Raw genomic sequence first — 17,086 nt, 5'->3', positions numbered from 1 at the left:
TCACGCCCACCATTCCCCCAAACACATCCAGTCAAATGTTCAGATAGTCATTTTGTTCAACGTAGTAGAAAGATCTGTAAATTAGGTCTTTGAGGATGATAGCCCCCCCAGCCCTCAGGGCAAGGGTTGTAAGTTATGCCCTGGGAGCATATAAGGTTTTTATTGAAAGCGCTGTCGTAGAAACTTCAAAAGGCTCAAAAGGCTCATTTAATTGGAAATTGAAAGGGCTGGTGACTTTTTCAATAGATGAAAGTGATTGGAAAGCGACTAACGCCCCACTCACGCCCACCATTTCCCCAAACACATCCAATCAAAATTTTGAGATAGCCATTTTGTTTAACGTAGTTGAAAGTTCTGGAAATTAGGTCTTAGAGGATGACAACCACCCTAACAGCCCTTAGGGTAAGGGTTGTAATTTATGCCCTGGATACATACAAGGTGCTTATAGAAAGTGTTGTCATAGAAACTCAAAAAGGGCTCATTCGATTGGAAATCGAAAGGCATAGTGGCCTTTTTAATAGTGGAAAGGGGTTGGAAGGCTTGACATTTTATAGTAAAGATCGATGTGGGTATAATTCTTTATTTTTGTTGTTGTTGTTGTTGTTTAGGCCACGGCACTTCATATCGAAGAAGTTGTCGTAGGAACTTCAAAAAGGGCTCATTCGATTGAAAATAGAAAGGGCTGATGCCCTTCTTAATAGTCAAAGTTTACTTTACTGAAAAAAATGCAAATGAACTTTACTGAACATATATATATATATATATATATATATATATATATATATATATATATATATATATATATATATATATATATATATATATATATATATATATATATATATATATATATATATATATATATATATATATATATATATATATATATATATATATATATATATATATATATATATATATATATATATATATATATATACTGATATTTAGTAATCAAAATGTTAATATTATTTGATCCATTAAAGTTATAAAAGTGAAAACATTTATATTTTTTTCAATAAAGCGCAAATTATGTTATGGCCTTGGGAAGGCATAGGGGTTTTGAGCCCAACTTATGTTAATTTCTGCTGACTCGGTTATTTACTGTAATTTCTGTTCGTTTTGGGTTTCATTTATTTATCGATGCTGATTTGTGGTAGTTTCAAGCTTGGTAGATTATTTGATTTTATTCTTGTTCATTTTTTGTTTAATGGAGTTCTTTACTTTTCTTTGAAAGACTTATTTTGTGGAAAAAGTTTTTTTTTAATTAATCTCGCTATAAAACGGAGAATTTTAAGTTGTAACACAAATTCTAAAGCGAGCCTATAGTCCTAATACTAATAAGATTCCTTCACTTCGAACTTGTCTTCAAAATAATCATGAAATGTCCTTTTCAGATCAAAAATGACAGTGAATCGTTGAACTGAGCTCATTGTGCAGAAGTGATGCCAAATTAAACGAAAAAAATAAATATGTGTTTTCTGTAAAGCGTTAGTTTTCTGTAATCCTAAAAACATAGGGAAATATCATCAGTTGGTTTATTTGCATTAGTTTTATTGATATATGTTAGATAGGATGTAAAGTAATAACTTTTGTTCGTTTCAAGTTTCAACTTCGCTCTTTACTTCCCTCGGAAAAACTTGTTTATTTTTTAACTAATAAACACTAACGGCGTATGAAGCTTTTTCAGATCTTATTGGAAAACCGAAGAAGTGGAAACAACCGTCTTCTTGTTCATTATCTGTATATATTAGGACAAAACTTATTGCTCTGTGACTAATTTGGTGAGCTGGGATATGCTCAACTTTCAAGCTTAATTTTAATAATAATAATAATAATTTTTATTATAAGCCAAAAAACAGGCCATACAGAACAGTATTCTTAATCACACTCCACAAGAAAAATAACATAAATATCAAGTTTCACTCATTGATGTCAACGCTTCATTTACAAATTTACATAACTGCCTGATTGACCTTTTTACAGTCGTTTTCAGGATCCCCGGGCACTCCCAAGTTACCACCCTCAAAATACTTTTCCCTTAATAGAGAAAGTTGCTGGCACTCGGTGAGAATATGGGCCACATCCTCAATACCTAGGTTACATCTGGGGCAAGAGTAATCCGCATTTGCATCTGGGGCCACCCTTTTTTTTTTAAATACTCTTTTTCTATTTTTTAGTGGCAGGCAATTCGCTCGGATCCGAAACCAAGTCCTCAATGTCTCCCCGGTAATCCTAGTTTAAAATAATATTCGAATCCAAATATTTCTTTTACATGGGAATAAAACTTCAATGTTTCAGATGTTTTAACTGCCTGGGTCCACATTCGGACTTCCTGGTATTTCATTCTTTCTACAATCAAACCCAAACACGACTCACCTTGATCTGAGGGACCTAGCCCCTCATTCCAAATATATGATAATCCTAATCTATCTAAATCATTTTTATTTGATACGGCCACGATCTTTTACGTTTCGACCGTAGCATCTCCACATAAGCTGCTTTTGCTAACCTATCTTCTGACAGACTTGGAACCTTTAGCCAGTACCGGATCATCTGTGCTAATCTACTCATTCTCAGCGAAAATATACCTAGGTCACCTTTTATAGCCTGATTGTGGGTCGTTACGTGAGAATTTTATGATTAACTAATTACAGTGAAGATTTAATGCATATTTTTTTTGAAATTATAAGACGGGAGCTTGGAACATCATTTCACCTCCTCTTTATTACGAATTCGGCAAAAGCAGCAAAAATATAATTGGGGAGATCGGGAATTACCTCGGGCTTGAATCTTTGATAAAGCCCTGACATATACAATGCCTGCGATAGTATTAAAAAAATAGCTATAAAATAAATTTATGAAGCAGTTATATAAAGTAACAAACTTACAAGTTTTAAGGTTACTGCATGGTCGAGCATTTTAGTCTGTAAAGGTTCAAATCATTCAACTTCAATGCAGTGAAAAAAAAAAGAAAAAAAAAAGTGGAGTGAATCCTTACTTGATGAGGCCCGCAACTGAATCTCGTGTTGGACAGGATTTTTTGCATCGGGGTCTGTCTGTGGCTCGATGGTAGTCTAAAAACGGACATCTAATGGCTTTGGTTTGTGCGAGCAATTTGGCGGCTAGGTAAACAACCTGCAGCTGTTCTTTCCTTGCAGAATTTTTTTACTCGAATCTTATTCTCTAAAAAAGAACAATGAGGTTCTATTTGCCAGTTCTAGTCACCTTAACAAAATGTTCCATGGTCTGGAGAAACTCTCCGTTCATTCATAGGGATCAATTCAGAAATCTTATGATGTCCGAGGGATTAACTCGGACTGCCTACCAATGTCCAAACCAACCTCATTCTGACTGAATGTTAAATTATTTATATGGATTGGAGTGTGCAAGAGATGACGTTAATTCAGTTGCATGGAATGGTAGAACAGTAAGCCAATTATTCTCTAAAAACTATAAACAATCTTTCTCCTATGCATACTGGTGAATTCGGTAATTGAAAAGTGTCCATTTTAAAATCATTTGCCAATCCCCGGTTTTAAAAAAACTCAAGATTTCAGCATAAAATATAAAAACTTTAATATGTAAGAATAGGAAGGACGTGATTTAGTTTTTTGGCTATTTTTTCCTCTTCTTCCTCTTCTGATAATATCTAATGTTTTATTATATCATATCTTCCTGGTTTAGACAAGAAGCCGATATTTCAGCCACCTCGTAATATTTTGTACCTTATTTTATGCTTTTACAACCGCGATTTTTATGTCAGTGTTCAACTTTGAGATTTTGCTTAGTTGATCTATGGAAATTTCCCGGGACATGAAAATTTGTATTGCAGTAGTTCGGCTAATTTTTAATAGGGGCTGACCATAAGAGCTTCTATTATGTGAAATGGCTCCGCCACCCCTGAAAAGAGCGTAACCGTCTGTAAGATGGGATTTTCGTCTTTGTTCCGGAGTATGAACGGGAAATCCTGTCCCTCCATGAAAAAAAGACTTATCGCTTTGCCAGTATACGCTCTTTAAATGCTCAGAAAAAACGCTATGTTTAATTGGCCGTTAAAGCCTAAGGGTTTTTATTACTTCTTTTCCTGAAAAGTCAAGCTTTGACCTTCTTCATTCGTGACCAATTGCAACGGAAGTTATTATTGCAGTAAGTTTGATTTTTGTCTTCAACATCGTGCTAAAGCCCTGTATCTGTGTTGAGATTATTTCAAACTTGGCTAGAAGAGTGCGTCCAAAACCTAGTTGATTCACATAAATGTAATTTTTGTTGTTGCGAAGAGTTACAAAAAGCCAAATGGACCGACATAAAATCAAAGACAAGCTTACGAGAACTAGATCTACGTTGCTAGGGCTATACATTGAATCAATTCTGTTTGTCGCCGACTGCCTTCAACATAAACATTTTACTAATAACTGCCAAACGATGTCCGTGTATTGCATCGTTATTTATAGTTGACGCGTACTACTTGCGTGAAGACCATTACCGAAACTAAAATGGATCGGAAATCCATTTTAATATCCAATCGAAAGATAAATAATAATATTATTTATAGTTGCTGCGTACCACAGAAAATTCAATCGGAAGATAAATAATAATATTATTTATAGTTGCTGCCACAGTTCATATAATTATCCAGTAAGCTTATCGCAGATCATTCTTGGTCTTCGTTCTCGGTGCGAACAAAAAGCTCCTCCCACTTCTTCGTGCAGTTATTAATAGCGGGTTTCCACTTGTTTCCGATTGTTTCGCGCAAAGTGCATTATTCGTAATAGCGGGTTTCCACTTGTTTCCGATTGTTTCGCGTCTGATTTGTCTGCCCGTGAAAAGATCTGACGCCGCTTATGTTTTTACGTTCTCTGGAGCACTCGCACCCCGGTCCGGGTTTTTATAATGGGTGAGATAGGGAATGATCATACTGGATAATTATATGAACTGTGGTTGCTGCATACCACTTGCGGGAAGACCATTCCCGAAACTAAAATGGATTGGAAATTAATAAAAAAAAGGAGGTAGATTAATTAGCACAAGTATATAACTGCTGTCCCTGAAGAATAACAAGCTTTACGATCCTTACACTCAGGTAAGTCTCTATGGTAAGAGGAGAAATTCCCGAAACGAAAATTTAGGGTCTTTTACCGCCTGGGCTGCAAACTTCAACGATCTGCAATTTTTCTATTAACCTTCTCCTTGGCTGTAGACACCCTATTACTATATTTTAAGCGAATGCAGACACTTGGGAAGGTAGGTGGAATTCTGAAGTGGTGGTAGCCTCTGAAAATTGGTTCGCTCTTTCCCCTTGGCTCAAAATTACTTACATAGATTGAAGGTCAGACAAGGGGAAATATACATATGAAAATCACTATTCTCATGGCCTATTATCATTGGGTACTTGCCCCATAAATACTCTTCTGAAGGTACGTACGTGGATTTTTTTTAAGGGGGAGGGGTCACATAAGAGGCTGGGGATACATAAGGAATCTTAATGAAAACTCATGAATTGTAAGGAAGTTATTAGGAATTGCTGGACAAATCCATTTTTTTTTTTAGGGAAAGATAACGGGGCCGAAGTTTGCCTTCTTCGCTGCTGGATATCCTTTGTCCACCAAAATAAAGCTTATGCCCATCAACTAATCTGAACTCTTTGCAATATGAGAGGCTGATATAGTTTGTTTATGATGAAAAAAATTTACCCTTTTTCTGTGTTTTCTTATCTTTCAACTTATATCCTGTTGTTTGACGTCAGGCCCATTTTTTAAGTCATCAAGCTACTTCTACTTGCTAGTGCTCAAGTTCTATAATAATAAAAATGGATCTTGAAAAATCAGGAAACAGAGAAAAATATCATCAGAGTTCTTTCCTGTTGGTAGAAAAAATAATAACCTAGTTTATTTTGTAAGTAGCTGTTGTCTCGCAATGTTGAAACTGATTTTTCGCATTAGTTCAAAAAAAAGAAGAAAAAAAGCGAAGATAAGAGAGGTAGAAGGGTAGTAAATATGTTCCAACTTTCTCATCCGCTTAACACATCGGTCTCTCCAGTGTGACCTCTCCCGTCTCTCTATGATTTTTTTTTTTCGGTAGACGAACGGAGTTTTTCTCCCTTTTTTTTGGCCAGTTCTTCATATTTCTCAATGGTGACTAGCTTTCAGATAGATTGAAAGCGTGGCTGTTTATAGATATACTAATAGTTACTCAATAGATTAAATTAAATTTAATATATTCAATTTCAACCAATAGATTTAGCCATTTGGTGTTTTGAATACTCGTGTTAAGCGAATGTTGGTACATGATAGCAAAAGATGTTAAACTGGAGGAATATCTGAAAACCATTAAAAGAATTGTTTTTAATGTAATAAATTAAGAATCTTGATAAAAGAGTTTTGGTTTGGAAGAGAGGATCAACTAGACTGGGTTATTTGATGGTTTTGGACAAAATACAATAGAAAACAAAACATACCGCCGCATTTCCTATTCAGTGCCCTTTCCGACTATGATAATCACAATGAAAATTAGCCTTATTAAAATTGTTTACCAACTACTGATGAATAATAAGCATAAAATAATGTAAACAGGCAAAATCAGCAAACTTATTCATACAACCTAAGGCTATATATAGCTTCGCCAAGGAGGGGGAGGGTTGGACGCAATTGCAATAGCTATTATATTCGGAGAGAGCATTGAATTGGGGATCAAATGATCGATCTATTCTCTCATATATCTGATTTATGTCCTTTTAGCAAAATTATTTACGATTTTTCCCATTTCTTATCTACCCCTACTCTGTAATTACCAGCAAATTTTTTTACTTAACATACCGTAAAATTCTGTTTAATCTACTGAGTACGTTTTAGTAAATCTATAAAAAACCACGCTTTCATTCTATCTGAAAGCTAGCCACAATTAAAGAATGTTAAAAACTGGTAGATGAAAGTAAGAAAAATATTTTTATTTGCTTCCCAAAAAATTAAGATTTTCTTAGATATCCGAGGTTTACATTATACTGATGATTTGAGTGTTGAAGTCGATTAGACTAGGAACAATTGAAGATGAAGAGGTAATGCTGGGTAACGACAGGAACAATCAAGTGCACGGATTCACTCACCTGGGTAGTATTGTTAGTAAAAATAGTGGATGCAACGAAGATGTTGGAACTAGAATAGCCAAGGCCCAGAGTGTTTTCACAGTTGAAAAAAGTTGGGAAGAATAGAAAGATAAGTCTCCGAACCAAAAATAGAATATTGGAAGCCACAGTGATGACAGTGGTCAAATAGTTCTAAAACATGGGCGCTTCGGAAGACGGGTGAGGATTTGTTAGATGTATTCCAGAGGAATCACCTACGGATTGTTTTGGGTAACTGCTTGACTGACCGTATTTAAAAGAGTAAGCTTTACACAAATTTGGTTCTATCCCGTTTTCTTGGACTATAATGAGAGAAAGGTCGAGACGGCCAGAAAACGTTTTGTGGATGAAGGATGGCAGATTGCTGAAGATCAATCTTCTTGGCGATCCATCTAAGCCAAAACGAAAGACGGGTCGTCCTCGAATGGGGTGGGGAGAGGTCGTAAGAAATAACTTAAAGTAGATCGGAATGTCTTGGGAAGGTGTAAAAAAGAAGCTTTGAATAAACTGCGATGGAGGAGCGTTCGCAGCTGTGTTGGCCTCAGGTGATAGGGTGCTGTAGTGACATTTTAATAGTAGAGGGACTTGAATTTGAGATGAGTGGTTCAATTTTGGAAGTTAGTGGTTCCGGTCCCCTTTTGTTGGGACCAATGTCCAAAATAGTGAGACTGGTGTGTTGCATTTCAAAATGACCATGATACTGGTGACCGAGATAAAACCACCCTGGGTAGGAGTTTTCATCAGGGATATAAGATATTTCGTTAGAAATGTAAGGCCTTAGTAATCGGATGAAAGAAAACAAGCATTTTTACGGAAGCTGTATTAAGGCCAGGTGAAGATATTTTTTCAACTTACTTCCTTTATTCTTATCTAGGTTTTAAACTGTAACACTTACGGCCGACATTTTTCGGTTTTCTTATTGTTCTACCTCATTGGTTCCTTTTGAGTCCCCTTTCTTATTAATTTTGATTCCAACCTCTAAAGGGACCTTAAAATACATTTTAAAACCTTATTACGTTTAAAGTTTTGGTTCTCCGCAAAGGTGCAAATTCTAAGGTGGTGGAGGTCTCTTGTCTGCTTCTATAAGCTATTCCTTAAATGTTCATTTGTTTAAAGCTTATTGTTATTGTTTAAAGTTTATTGTTTAAAGCTATTCATTAAAAAGTAGTCTTATTCCAACTTTTCTTTTAGCTTGATTGCTGAAATTCCGGATGAAAAGGAAGATAAAGGAGAAGAAGGTGATTCAGATGAACATCTTTTACAGGAAACAAAGGACAGGAAAAAGTCACCTTTTATTGCAAAAAAGCATAAAGAAACTCCATATGGAGGCAGCTTCGAAGGAAGTGGAATTAAAAATGAAGAAGGAAGTAGCAGGTAACCACTCTTTTTAATTGTAAAAAGAAAAGAAGAATCATAACTTTAAGTACGCTCACCTACTGATTAAATTGATTTGTAACAGTAGAATGAACACTTGGCAAAACGAACATACACACATCATGTGTGTGTACAACTTTCCAAAAAGTCGCAGCAAATGATTGTATAGGTCTAGTAACAAGATCCTTCCTGGAGGGTTAGAATTAGGATGTTCAAATAGGGAAAGGGCTAACTGATTAAGAACATAGTGTTTTAGGACGCCTAAGATACTGGTACAAGGAATTACGATCTGTCCATGTCTTTAGGTTTATGTTAAGCTGAAAGCTGAAACTTGTAAATTTAATTACAAAAACTTATTTATTTACAAAATTTATTGGTACATTTATTCAAATTTATTTATTTTCAAAACGTGTAAATGCTATCTGTATATTTTTTCCATTTCGCTGTTATGTTCCAATATAATATATCTTTTAGCATATGCAATATAGCAGGTGTTATGCAGTTAAACCACATTTTATTTTCATTCCTAAATGTCACTCCATTACTGAATTAAATAATTTTGAAATATTGGCCCATTGAAAACCCTTTTCTCAGAATCTTTATACAATTAAGTGTAACAATCACAAATGGGGGTCCATGAGCACTAGCTGCTGAAAGACAGAAAAATCCTATCGGTGTTGTTTTAGTTCGATTGTCCTTTCAAACACTGTTCCCTTATTTGAAAAGTTAATTTACTTTATTTTTTTTCTTCATTAATTAACAAAAACCAAAGTTTTTCCGAGGGAAGTAAAGAGCGAAGTCGAAACTTAAAACGGACAAAAATTATTACTTCACAGCCTATTTAATATATATTAATATAACTAGTATAAATAAGCCAACTAATTATTTTTCCCTATGCTTTTAGGATTATACAAAACTAGCGCTTTATTGAAAACACAAAAGTCAAGTAGAAAAAACAGGATTATTGATTTAAGAGTCAAAAATGAATATGTAGCCTGACAACACTAAACGAATCTATAAAGCTTTTCATAGTCCAGTTTCTCCAGTTTCGACATTAGTTACTCCAGTTTCGACATTAGTAACTTTCAGTATACAATTAAAATTATCTTAAAAACATAAGCGTAAAACTAAATATTTTTTAATAACCGCGAAGTAATTGAACAGCTACAGAAATATTGGATTGATTTATCAAGCGGGATTTTGTTCTCACCAGCTATAAAACCAATAGTGGGTAATATACAGTCTTAAATTGCAAGAAATATTTTTTAATATCACTTGAAATGAAGATCAAATAAGACATAATATGATTTCTGGAAATCCGATTATTTCTCTCTATACAAGAGGGAATTTCAAGCTAGGATACAAATTCTAAAGCTAGTCTATAGTCCTAATACTATCAAGATGGCCTTACTTCGAACTTGTGAACAAACTAATCATGACATGTCCTTTTAAGAACCAAAACGAGTGCCAGTCATAGGACTGAGTCATTGTGCAGAAGTGACACCAAATTAAGCGTAAAAAAATAAAGAAAATCCTAAAATGGATCGTTGCTTGATCTTAAAAGGGATTGATAATATTTTGATCTATAAAAAGTGTCCTTAATTGGTTTGCTTTTACTGTACCAAAAGTCCTATATTATTTTGTATTTTCAGTAAAGCGCTAGTTTTGTATAATACTAAAAGCATAGGGAAACATAATTAGTTGTTTTATTTATACTAATTATATTAATTTATATTAAATAGGCTGTGAAGTAATAATTTTTGTCCGTTTTAAGTTTCAACTTCGCTCTTTACTTCCCTTGGAAAAACATTGTTTTTTTTAATTAATCTTTGTTCCTTTTCTATTATAATTTAATGTAGGAACAACGCTGCCATGATTTTTTTTTATTTATACAGAATAATGTACGCTCGTTTTAAGTTTTAACGTCACTTCTTAGTTACAGTTGAAAATATTCACAAATATGACCTATGATTCAAGTGAACATACCACTCGATGCCTATTTTTTAGGTTTCTTCCGAATATAATAACTGTTTTTGGCACAAATTCAATTTTAAACCCTTGTGAAGAGAGGCTGTAACCACTTTGCATCCTATGTACTATCCTACTTTTTTTTTATTATATATAAATAGTTTTTCAGTTTTTCTTTCCCTACTCAGCTTATCAAAAACTTGCATTTCGCCCTTAAATCAAAGAACAGCATATTTCTGCTATTCGCCGAAACAGTTGATAAATAGCAGAAAAGACTCCCTAGAGAATATAGAGAAAGTAGGTCACATCTAGACGTTTAGCAATTAGCACTGAAAATACCTCCTAGAATACAATATTTCTTATGCCATATAAGAACACCAAATTTTAAATAGTTCCTCATTCATATTTTGACCTAGCTCATATTCACTAAGTACATAAATTGAAGAAAAAATTAATTCCATGGATTCAACGAGGGATTTCCAACAAAAAAGGATAAGTATGTTATTATTTTCCTCAGGTTGTGGAATGGAAAATATTTATATTGATAGCTTTTTCTATTCAAATATTTGATCATATTTACTAAGGCAGCCACTGATACCATAAAGAATTGCCCCTTCTCTCTGGAGAAATAAAGTTTCAAACAAAATATCATTCAAACCATTGAATATAATAAGAAATCACTAAGATTCTAATGAAGGGAGTGTGCAGGAGAAGCAGATTTGCCACCCCTAATGATTTATCACTATTTCTAGTGATTTTTTAAGTTGCCAAGTGATTTTTTCTAGCTAGTGATTTTCGTTCTAAAACTAAAGATTTTTACCTAAATCTAGTGATTTTTCACGATATAGCGCGTCTATTCATGATTCAATTGAATAAATGATACAACAAGCTAACTATAAAAAAAACACTCACAAAATAGTGATTCACTACAGTTCCTAATATGTTTCTGATTAGCGTTTATGCAAATATACCGCCTTTGAAACTTCCGATTTCCCACTATAATGTCCATATCAGATATGACCCCAGAGCATTATCATCAAGGTAATATTCGAACTAGTTAATCGTAAAATTGTAAAAATGTTCAATATTTACTATTTTACAACATTTGCTCAGGTCAAATTTTTGTCTTCATATTTGTGTTTTTTTTCTTTGTAATATATCAGTTTTAAATTAGATTATCTTTTATTGAAACCTTTGAAAGTGGAGTGAATGGTGGATATGAATACACCCTCTACATCTGCAAATAGAACAGAAATGGAGTAATTGAAAAATAAGATGGTAGGTAGCCTATATATTAAATTCAATTTACTAAATAAAAAAAGGATATCATTGAAAAAGAAAATAGGACTTAGTTCTTTTTATAATAGGAATTGTAATATAAATAGATATATTAAATCAATTTTAGTTTGATGATTAAAGTCCGTTGGGATTAAGGGGGGGGGGGGTATCTACTCTTGGAATGGTCTAATGACTTTAATTTCTACTTCTAATATCTAATCCAAATTCCAGTAATTCTCAAAATTCTCTTTTTTGTAATTGAAACACCTAATAAACAGAGACAACGTCCTATTCTACAAGTTTTTGGATATATGTGCTAATATATCAAACAGTTTGCGGTAACGAAATGTAAGAATAGAGCTACACGGCTCAATAGTAACCGAAATTCTAGAAATGGAACTTTGACATCAATCAATATATCATCGGCTTATTAAGTTAATTCCAAATAAGTCAGATTCATGAAGCTTAGTTTTACCCATAAAAGGCTAAGAAACTGTTAAAATTTGCCGGATTTTTGAAAGAGGGAGGAAACACCCAATAAAAGTGAAAGAATTTAATTAAAATGAAACCATTAGATTTGGTGCATCAGAGAACCCTATTGTAGAGGTTCCAAGCCCATATCTGCAAAAGTATCGAATTATGTATTATTTGCCAGAAGAAAAATCACGGATGCGCGTTAATCTCCTTTTTTCCCAGAGCGATCGTATTGAAAGATTGGTTTTAGAACATCGGGAGAGGGCTCATTTGAACGGAAATTAAAATTTCTGTTGTCGCTTTTATTTGACCAAATAGATTGAACGGCTACTAGTCCCCCTATCACGTCCTTTTTTCCCCAAAAATTGTTTGATCAAAAGTTTCAGATCCATTTTGTTTAGCATAGTTGAAAGGTTCCAAAACTATACCTTTATATTTAACATGACCCACGCAGCTCCAGAGGATAGATCTTGGGATGAAAGTATGCTAAGGATAAAAAAGATGGTGAAGGATCTATGAAAACCAGTTTCATAGCCACAAAAACAAATAACAGGTGACAGAATGGATTGGATTTGTATAACTTCGGCTACATATTTGCACATTAGGGGGGCGGGGGTAAGGTTATGTTACTTTACCCCCACGCCTGCCTAATTTGCAACTATATAGCCCAAATTATATTATTATATAGACTAAAGTGTTATTTTCTTCATAATACTTTGGCATATTTCATTAGGATTAACGTAACTTAACTTTTTGGGTGTGTTCCGTATAATTAACAAGTGCCTCTTTATTTTTAAGAACCAATAAGACCGACGCTTATTGAAATTTGTGAAGAGCGGGGCACATTTTTTCCATGGAATTATAAAAAGGCCATTTTCAAAATTGTCCCTGGTGTCCCTGTAATTATACTAGCTCAAATAGAGTAAAAAGAAAAAAGGTGTCTAAATTTTTGGGGAAAAAACCTGGAGTTTTGGATCGACAAGGAAAAAAAAATAAAAAGAAAAAGCGAATATTTCGATTAGATCACCGATAATCAATTTTCAGTGATCGGAGTATAAGCTAAGGGTACCGATTCGAGAACAGGGAGGAAGCAAGGACTTTGATCCATTATCCGCATAAAGATGCAAAAAGGCATTTCTCAAAATTTCAAGGGTATTTTTCGCTTGAGCAAAAAAAAACATCCAACTAACGGTATTTTTCCGCACCTAGTGTGTAATTTTACCCCCTTCCTGTATGTGGGCCTGTATAGAACATGGTAATGAAACAAAACAATTATTAATTACAATGATAAAGAATATTATAATTTTAGTGATTTCTAGTGATTTCTGGTCAATAATCTAGTGATTTTTGTGCTGATTCTTTGATTTTTTTTCACGAATCTAGTGAGTTTTTTTCCCCGGGTGGCAACCTTGAGGAGAAGTGGCTTTGGCTTCCAGCCCCCACACACAATTATAAATTATTTATAAAGTATAAGCCAATTTATATATTTATAAATCGGTGGATGTACAAATCTTTGCTTTTGTTGCAAGCAAGGGCATCGTTTGGAGCCGGATAGGGGCAGTTCCCGTCCCAATAATTTGGAGGAAAAACTATTATAGAGCCCATGTCTATTGTCTATCCGAATAGGGACCCTTCGTGCCCCTCTTCAGTAAAAATGCTGGAGCTAAGCCCCTGGTTGCAAGTTACAGCTGTGGTTTCGTCACAATTGATATAGCCTATTTACGGTGAAACCCTTTGAGAAATAGCACAAAAAGTGTCATATGGCACTTGCAGATGGCAGAATTTATAAAAAGCACGTAGATATGAGAAGCAGCTTTTGAATGAGCCATTAAGAATCTCTCTATGATGTTGTGGTAGCCTGGTAGACCTGTTGAAAAAAAGGGAGACAGATTAATGCTACCGATACTTTTTGTTCAGGGAGGGGGACTATAACTTCCCTGTACAAGGTTTTGACCACTTTGATTCGAATGGTACACGTTTCATTTTGATCTGACGCCATTTTCGAGGGGTTTGAGGCTTTTTTCGAAATCGCTATAAATTACTTTTCGCAATGAACTTTTACTTTTAAGACAAACCGAAATAATAGTTAACGTTCCTGAGTCAATGTTAGAGGGGAATTTTTTTTCACGAGGCAGTTTTTTTTTAAAATGCGTTTTAAACTTTTGGTTACTATGGCCTGGGGTTCACTCTTTACTAGGTTGCAGCTGCCGATGCAACCATGATACCTTGCCTGGACATGCTTTAAAACAATGAGCCTAGAAAATGACTGAAAAAAATAACAGTGGATACCGATATTCTCGATACGATACATGCGATATCAATACGCACGATACCGACACGCGCGATATCGATACGCCCGATACCACATACAGCCCTCCCCCAGGGACTTTGGAGGGCCATATCATCATCAAAACCACATATATTGGACCTTTGAACTATGTTAAACAAAATGGCTATCTCAAAATTTTTATAGGACTTGTTGGGGGGGGAGGGGGCCTGTAGGGACGGGGGCTATTTGTCCTCGAATCTTTTTGGTCACTTAAAAAGGGCACTTACAAAATTAACTCCCTTTCAAATGAGCTATTACACACTTCTCTATGATGCTCTGTCCACCCCCTAGCCCTTCTAGAAAAAAGAAAGGGAGACAGATCAGTGATACCCATGCAAAAAAGTTATTTCCCTTGGTGTTCAAGATGGGGGACTGTAATTATCCTTTAAAAGGTTTTCGACCATTCTGATTCCAATGGTGCACTTTTTATTTCGATTTGGCGCCATTTTTAAGGGGTTTTAGGCTCTTTCGAAATCACCATAAATTTCTTTTCGCAATAAACTTTTACTTCTAAGACTAACAGAAACAATTGTTACCATTCCTGATTCAGTGTCAAATGACAATTTTTTCTCACTGGACAATTTTTTTGAAAACACGTTTTTCAACTTTTGATTACTATGGGCTGTTGTTCCCTCTTTACTAGGCTGCAGCTGCCGCTGCAACAATGATATACAATGGTCGTGTGTATGATAAAGATCGAAATTGGTGATGTGAAGTTTCTGAGATGTAATCATTGAATGCTAAAAAACCTGTTCGAACATAAGGACAAATCAAACTTCACCAGTTCACTGACGCGATTGACGAGTTTTCCCAATCGCAGCTTAAGTAAGTTTGACAGTGATGATGTGAAAAGCTGGGAAAATCAGTAAACATTTGTTTCTTAGTTATTCCTCCTAAACAACATCTCAGTTTCATCAAGTTACTTTGACAACAAGATTGAGTTCCCAAGTTTCTTTGAGAATTTTTAAAAAATTTAATTAATAGGAGCTTAATATAGTATTTTTTGTTTTTTAATAGCTTTGTTTTAGCTCATAATTTACTTGGTTATCTTTCTTTGGTTAAGAAGGAAAAAAGAAATGCGCTTTCCATAACATCAGTTTTTCGAGAGCCATTCCTACAGCCTACTAGGCTATAGGACATTTCTAGCCGTGGTATAAATAATATTGATTTCCAAACTGATTTTTCAGGGGATATTTGATTTTTCACTCTCTTGCATTGAAGGTATTGGGCTTTTATGGCCTGAGTCATGAGAATGGACAATAAAAATATGAAGGGATGTCCATCTCATATTACGGCGTAGTTTTATAAAGTTTGGACCCAAGTCGTAGATTAAAAACTTTAAAACATGTAACATATTAATTTTACTGAAACGCAAATGCCGCTAATCTTTTTAAGTAATTGTTATAGAGAAAATGGAGGGGGTTGATAGGGAGAGGATTTAAATTGTACTGATTGAAAATATTAGTATTATTTTTGGTCTTCTATGGGCGTGAATTCATCCTGACCACAATCCAATGGACCTTGAATATAGAAGGTCTTATTTGATTTTTTAAAATAGTCTTTTCATGTTCTGTTTTGTTGTTATAGTTAATATATTTAAATAAATAGATGACTAGGTAACTTACACAATTATTTTTATATTGTTGCCTTTAAATAAAACTTAATTTGGATTCTTGAAAATAATATCCGCTTTTCGATGATTCTTTCTTTCGTTAGAATTTTAAACTATATTATCAACGAAATTCATTTTTTGCAAAGGTTTATGTGCGAATATTTATTATCAGGCACAAAGTTTTTGTTTCAGCAATGGGTGTTTTTATCTATACCTCCAATCTTAAAGTCCACTCTTAAGAAAGTCGAATTACAGGGATGCACGCAGGCTACCCTTGGACAGCTTTGGGCCAAGGTGTGAGTCAGTAGAGCTGTCATGCTAGTATTGTATTTTGTTCTAATCACTTAGGATTGATCGCCTAAGATATTGAACATCTGTGATGGCTTTTCGGGTAATCTCCAGGATCAAAAGTGATTAGATTTGTTTGAAATTTGATAGACAGATATTTATGGGCAAGAAAACTTTCCTTAAGAAATATTAGTGTGCTGACTATAACAGACCAGGTTCTAGTAGGCTTTCAAAGTTTCATAGTCTGGGTATCCCCAACTTTTGGAAATATGAAGCCTGCTAGCGCCATGATCGAAAAGAGCCAGCTACCTAAAATTTCATAAAGAAGTATTCTTGCCTGTGGCTTTGCGCCCACCAATTTTCGAGCGGATCCAGGCTCATTCGTATGTAAGGTAGATGATCTCGAAAGGGACGTTTGACCCTATTACCATCTCGAATGTCCCCTTAGTTCAATATTCTTGTCCCACGATTTTTAAGGAGACCTCAGCCATTTCCTTGAAAAGTCGAAGAAAGTGCGTACTCCAGTTAAGATCCTCATTTTTTTTGTCCTGTTGACCCAAGATACATGCCCAAAAATGTTTCAAGCCGATCAAATAGACCCTGCTACCTTCCTGCTGTAACGTTGATGGTGAGGATGGGAGGT

At 34.6% G+C, this 17,086-nt stretch overlaps 1 protein-coding gene across 1 annotated transcript in view; it reads left to right on the top strand.

Moving 5' to 3' along the window:
- The window catches only part of LOC148951440 (uncharacterized), a 57,000-nt gene extending 46,429 nt beyond the window's left edge, over nucleotides 1-10,571 (top strand). Inside the window, exons 3-4 of the mRNA XM_089091110.1 lie at nucleotides 8,312-8,494; nucleotides 10,502-10,571. Coding sequence (XP_088947236.1) covers nucleotides 8,312-8,494; nucleotides 10,502-10,571 — 253 coding nt within the window. The remainder of the gene's footprint in view (nucleotides 1-8,311; nucleotides 8,495-10,501) is intronic.
- The last annotated feature ends 6,515 nt before the right edge of the window (nucleotides 10,572-17,086 follow it).

The sequence above is a fragment of the Artemia sp. Qi Xiang Cuo genome, chromosome 6, assembly GCF_049724085.1.
Source record: "Artemia sp. Qi Xiang Cuo chromosome 6, ASM4972408v1, whole genome shotgun sequence".
NCBI classification, from domain to species: Eukaryota; Metazoa; Arthropoda; class Branchiopoda; order Anostraca; family Artemiidae; genus Artemia; species Artemia sp. Qi Xiang Cuo.
Note: the sequence above shows the minus strand (reverse complement) of the source record. Positions and strands in the feature narration are given on the sequence as shown.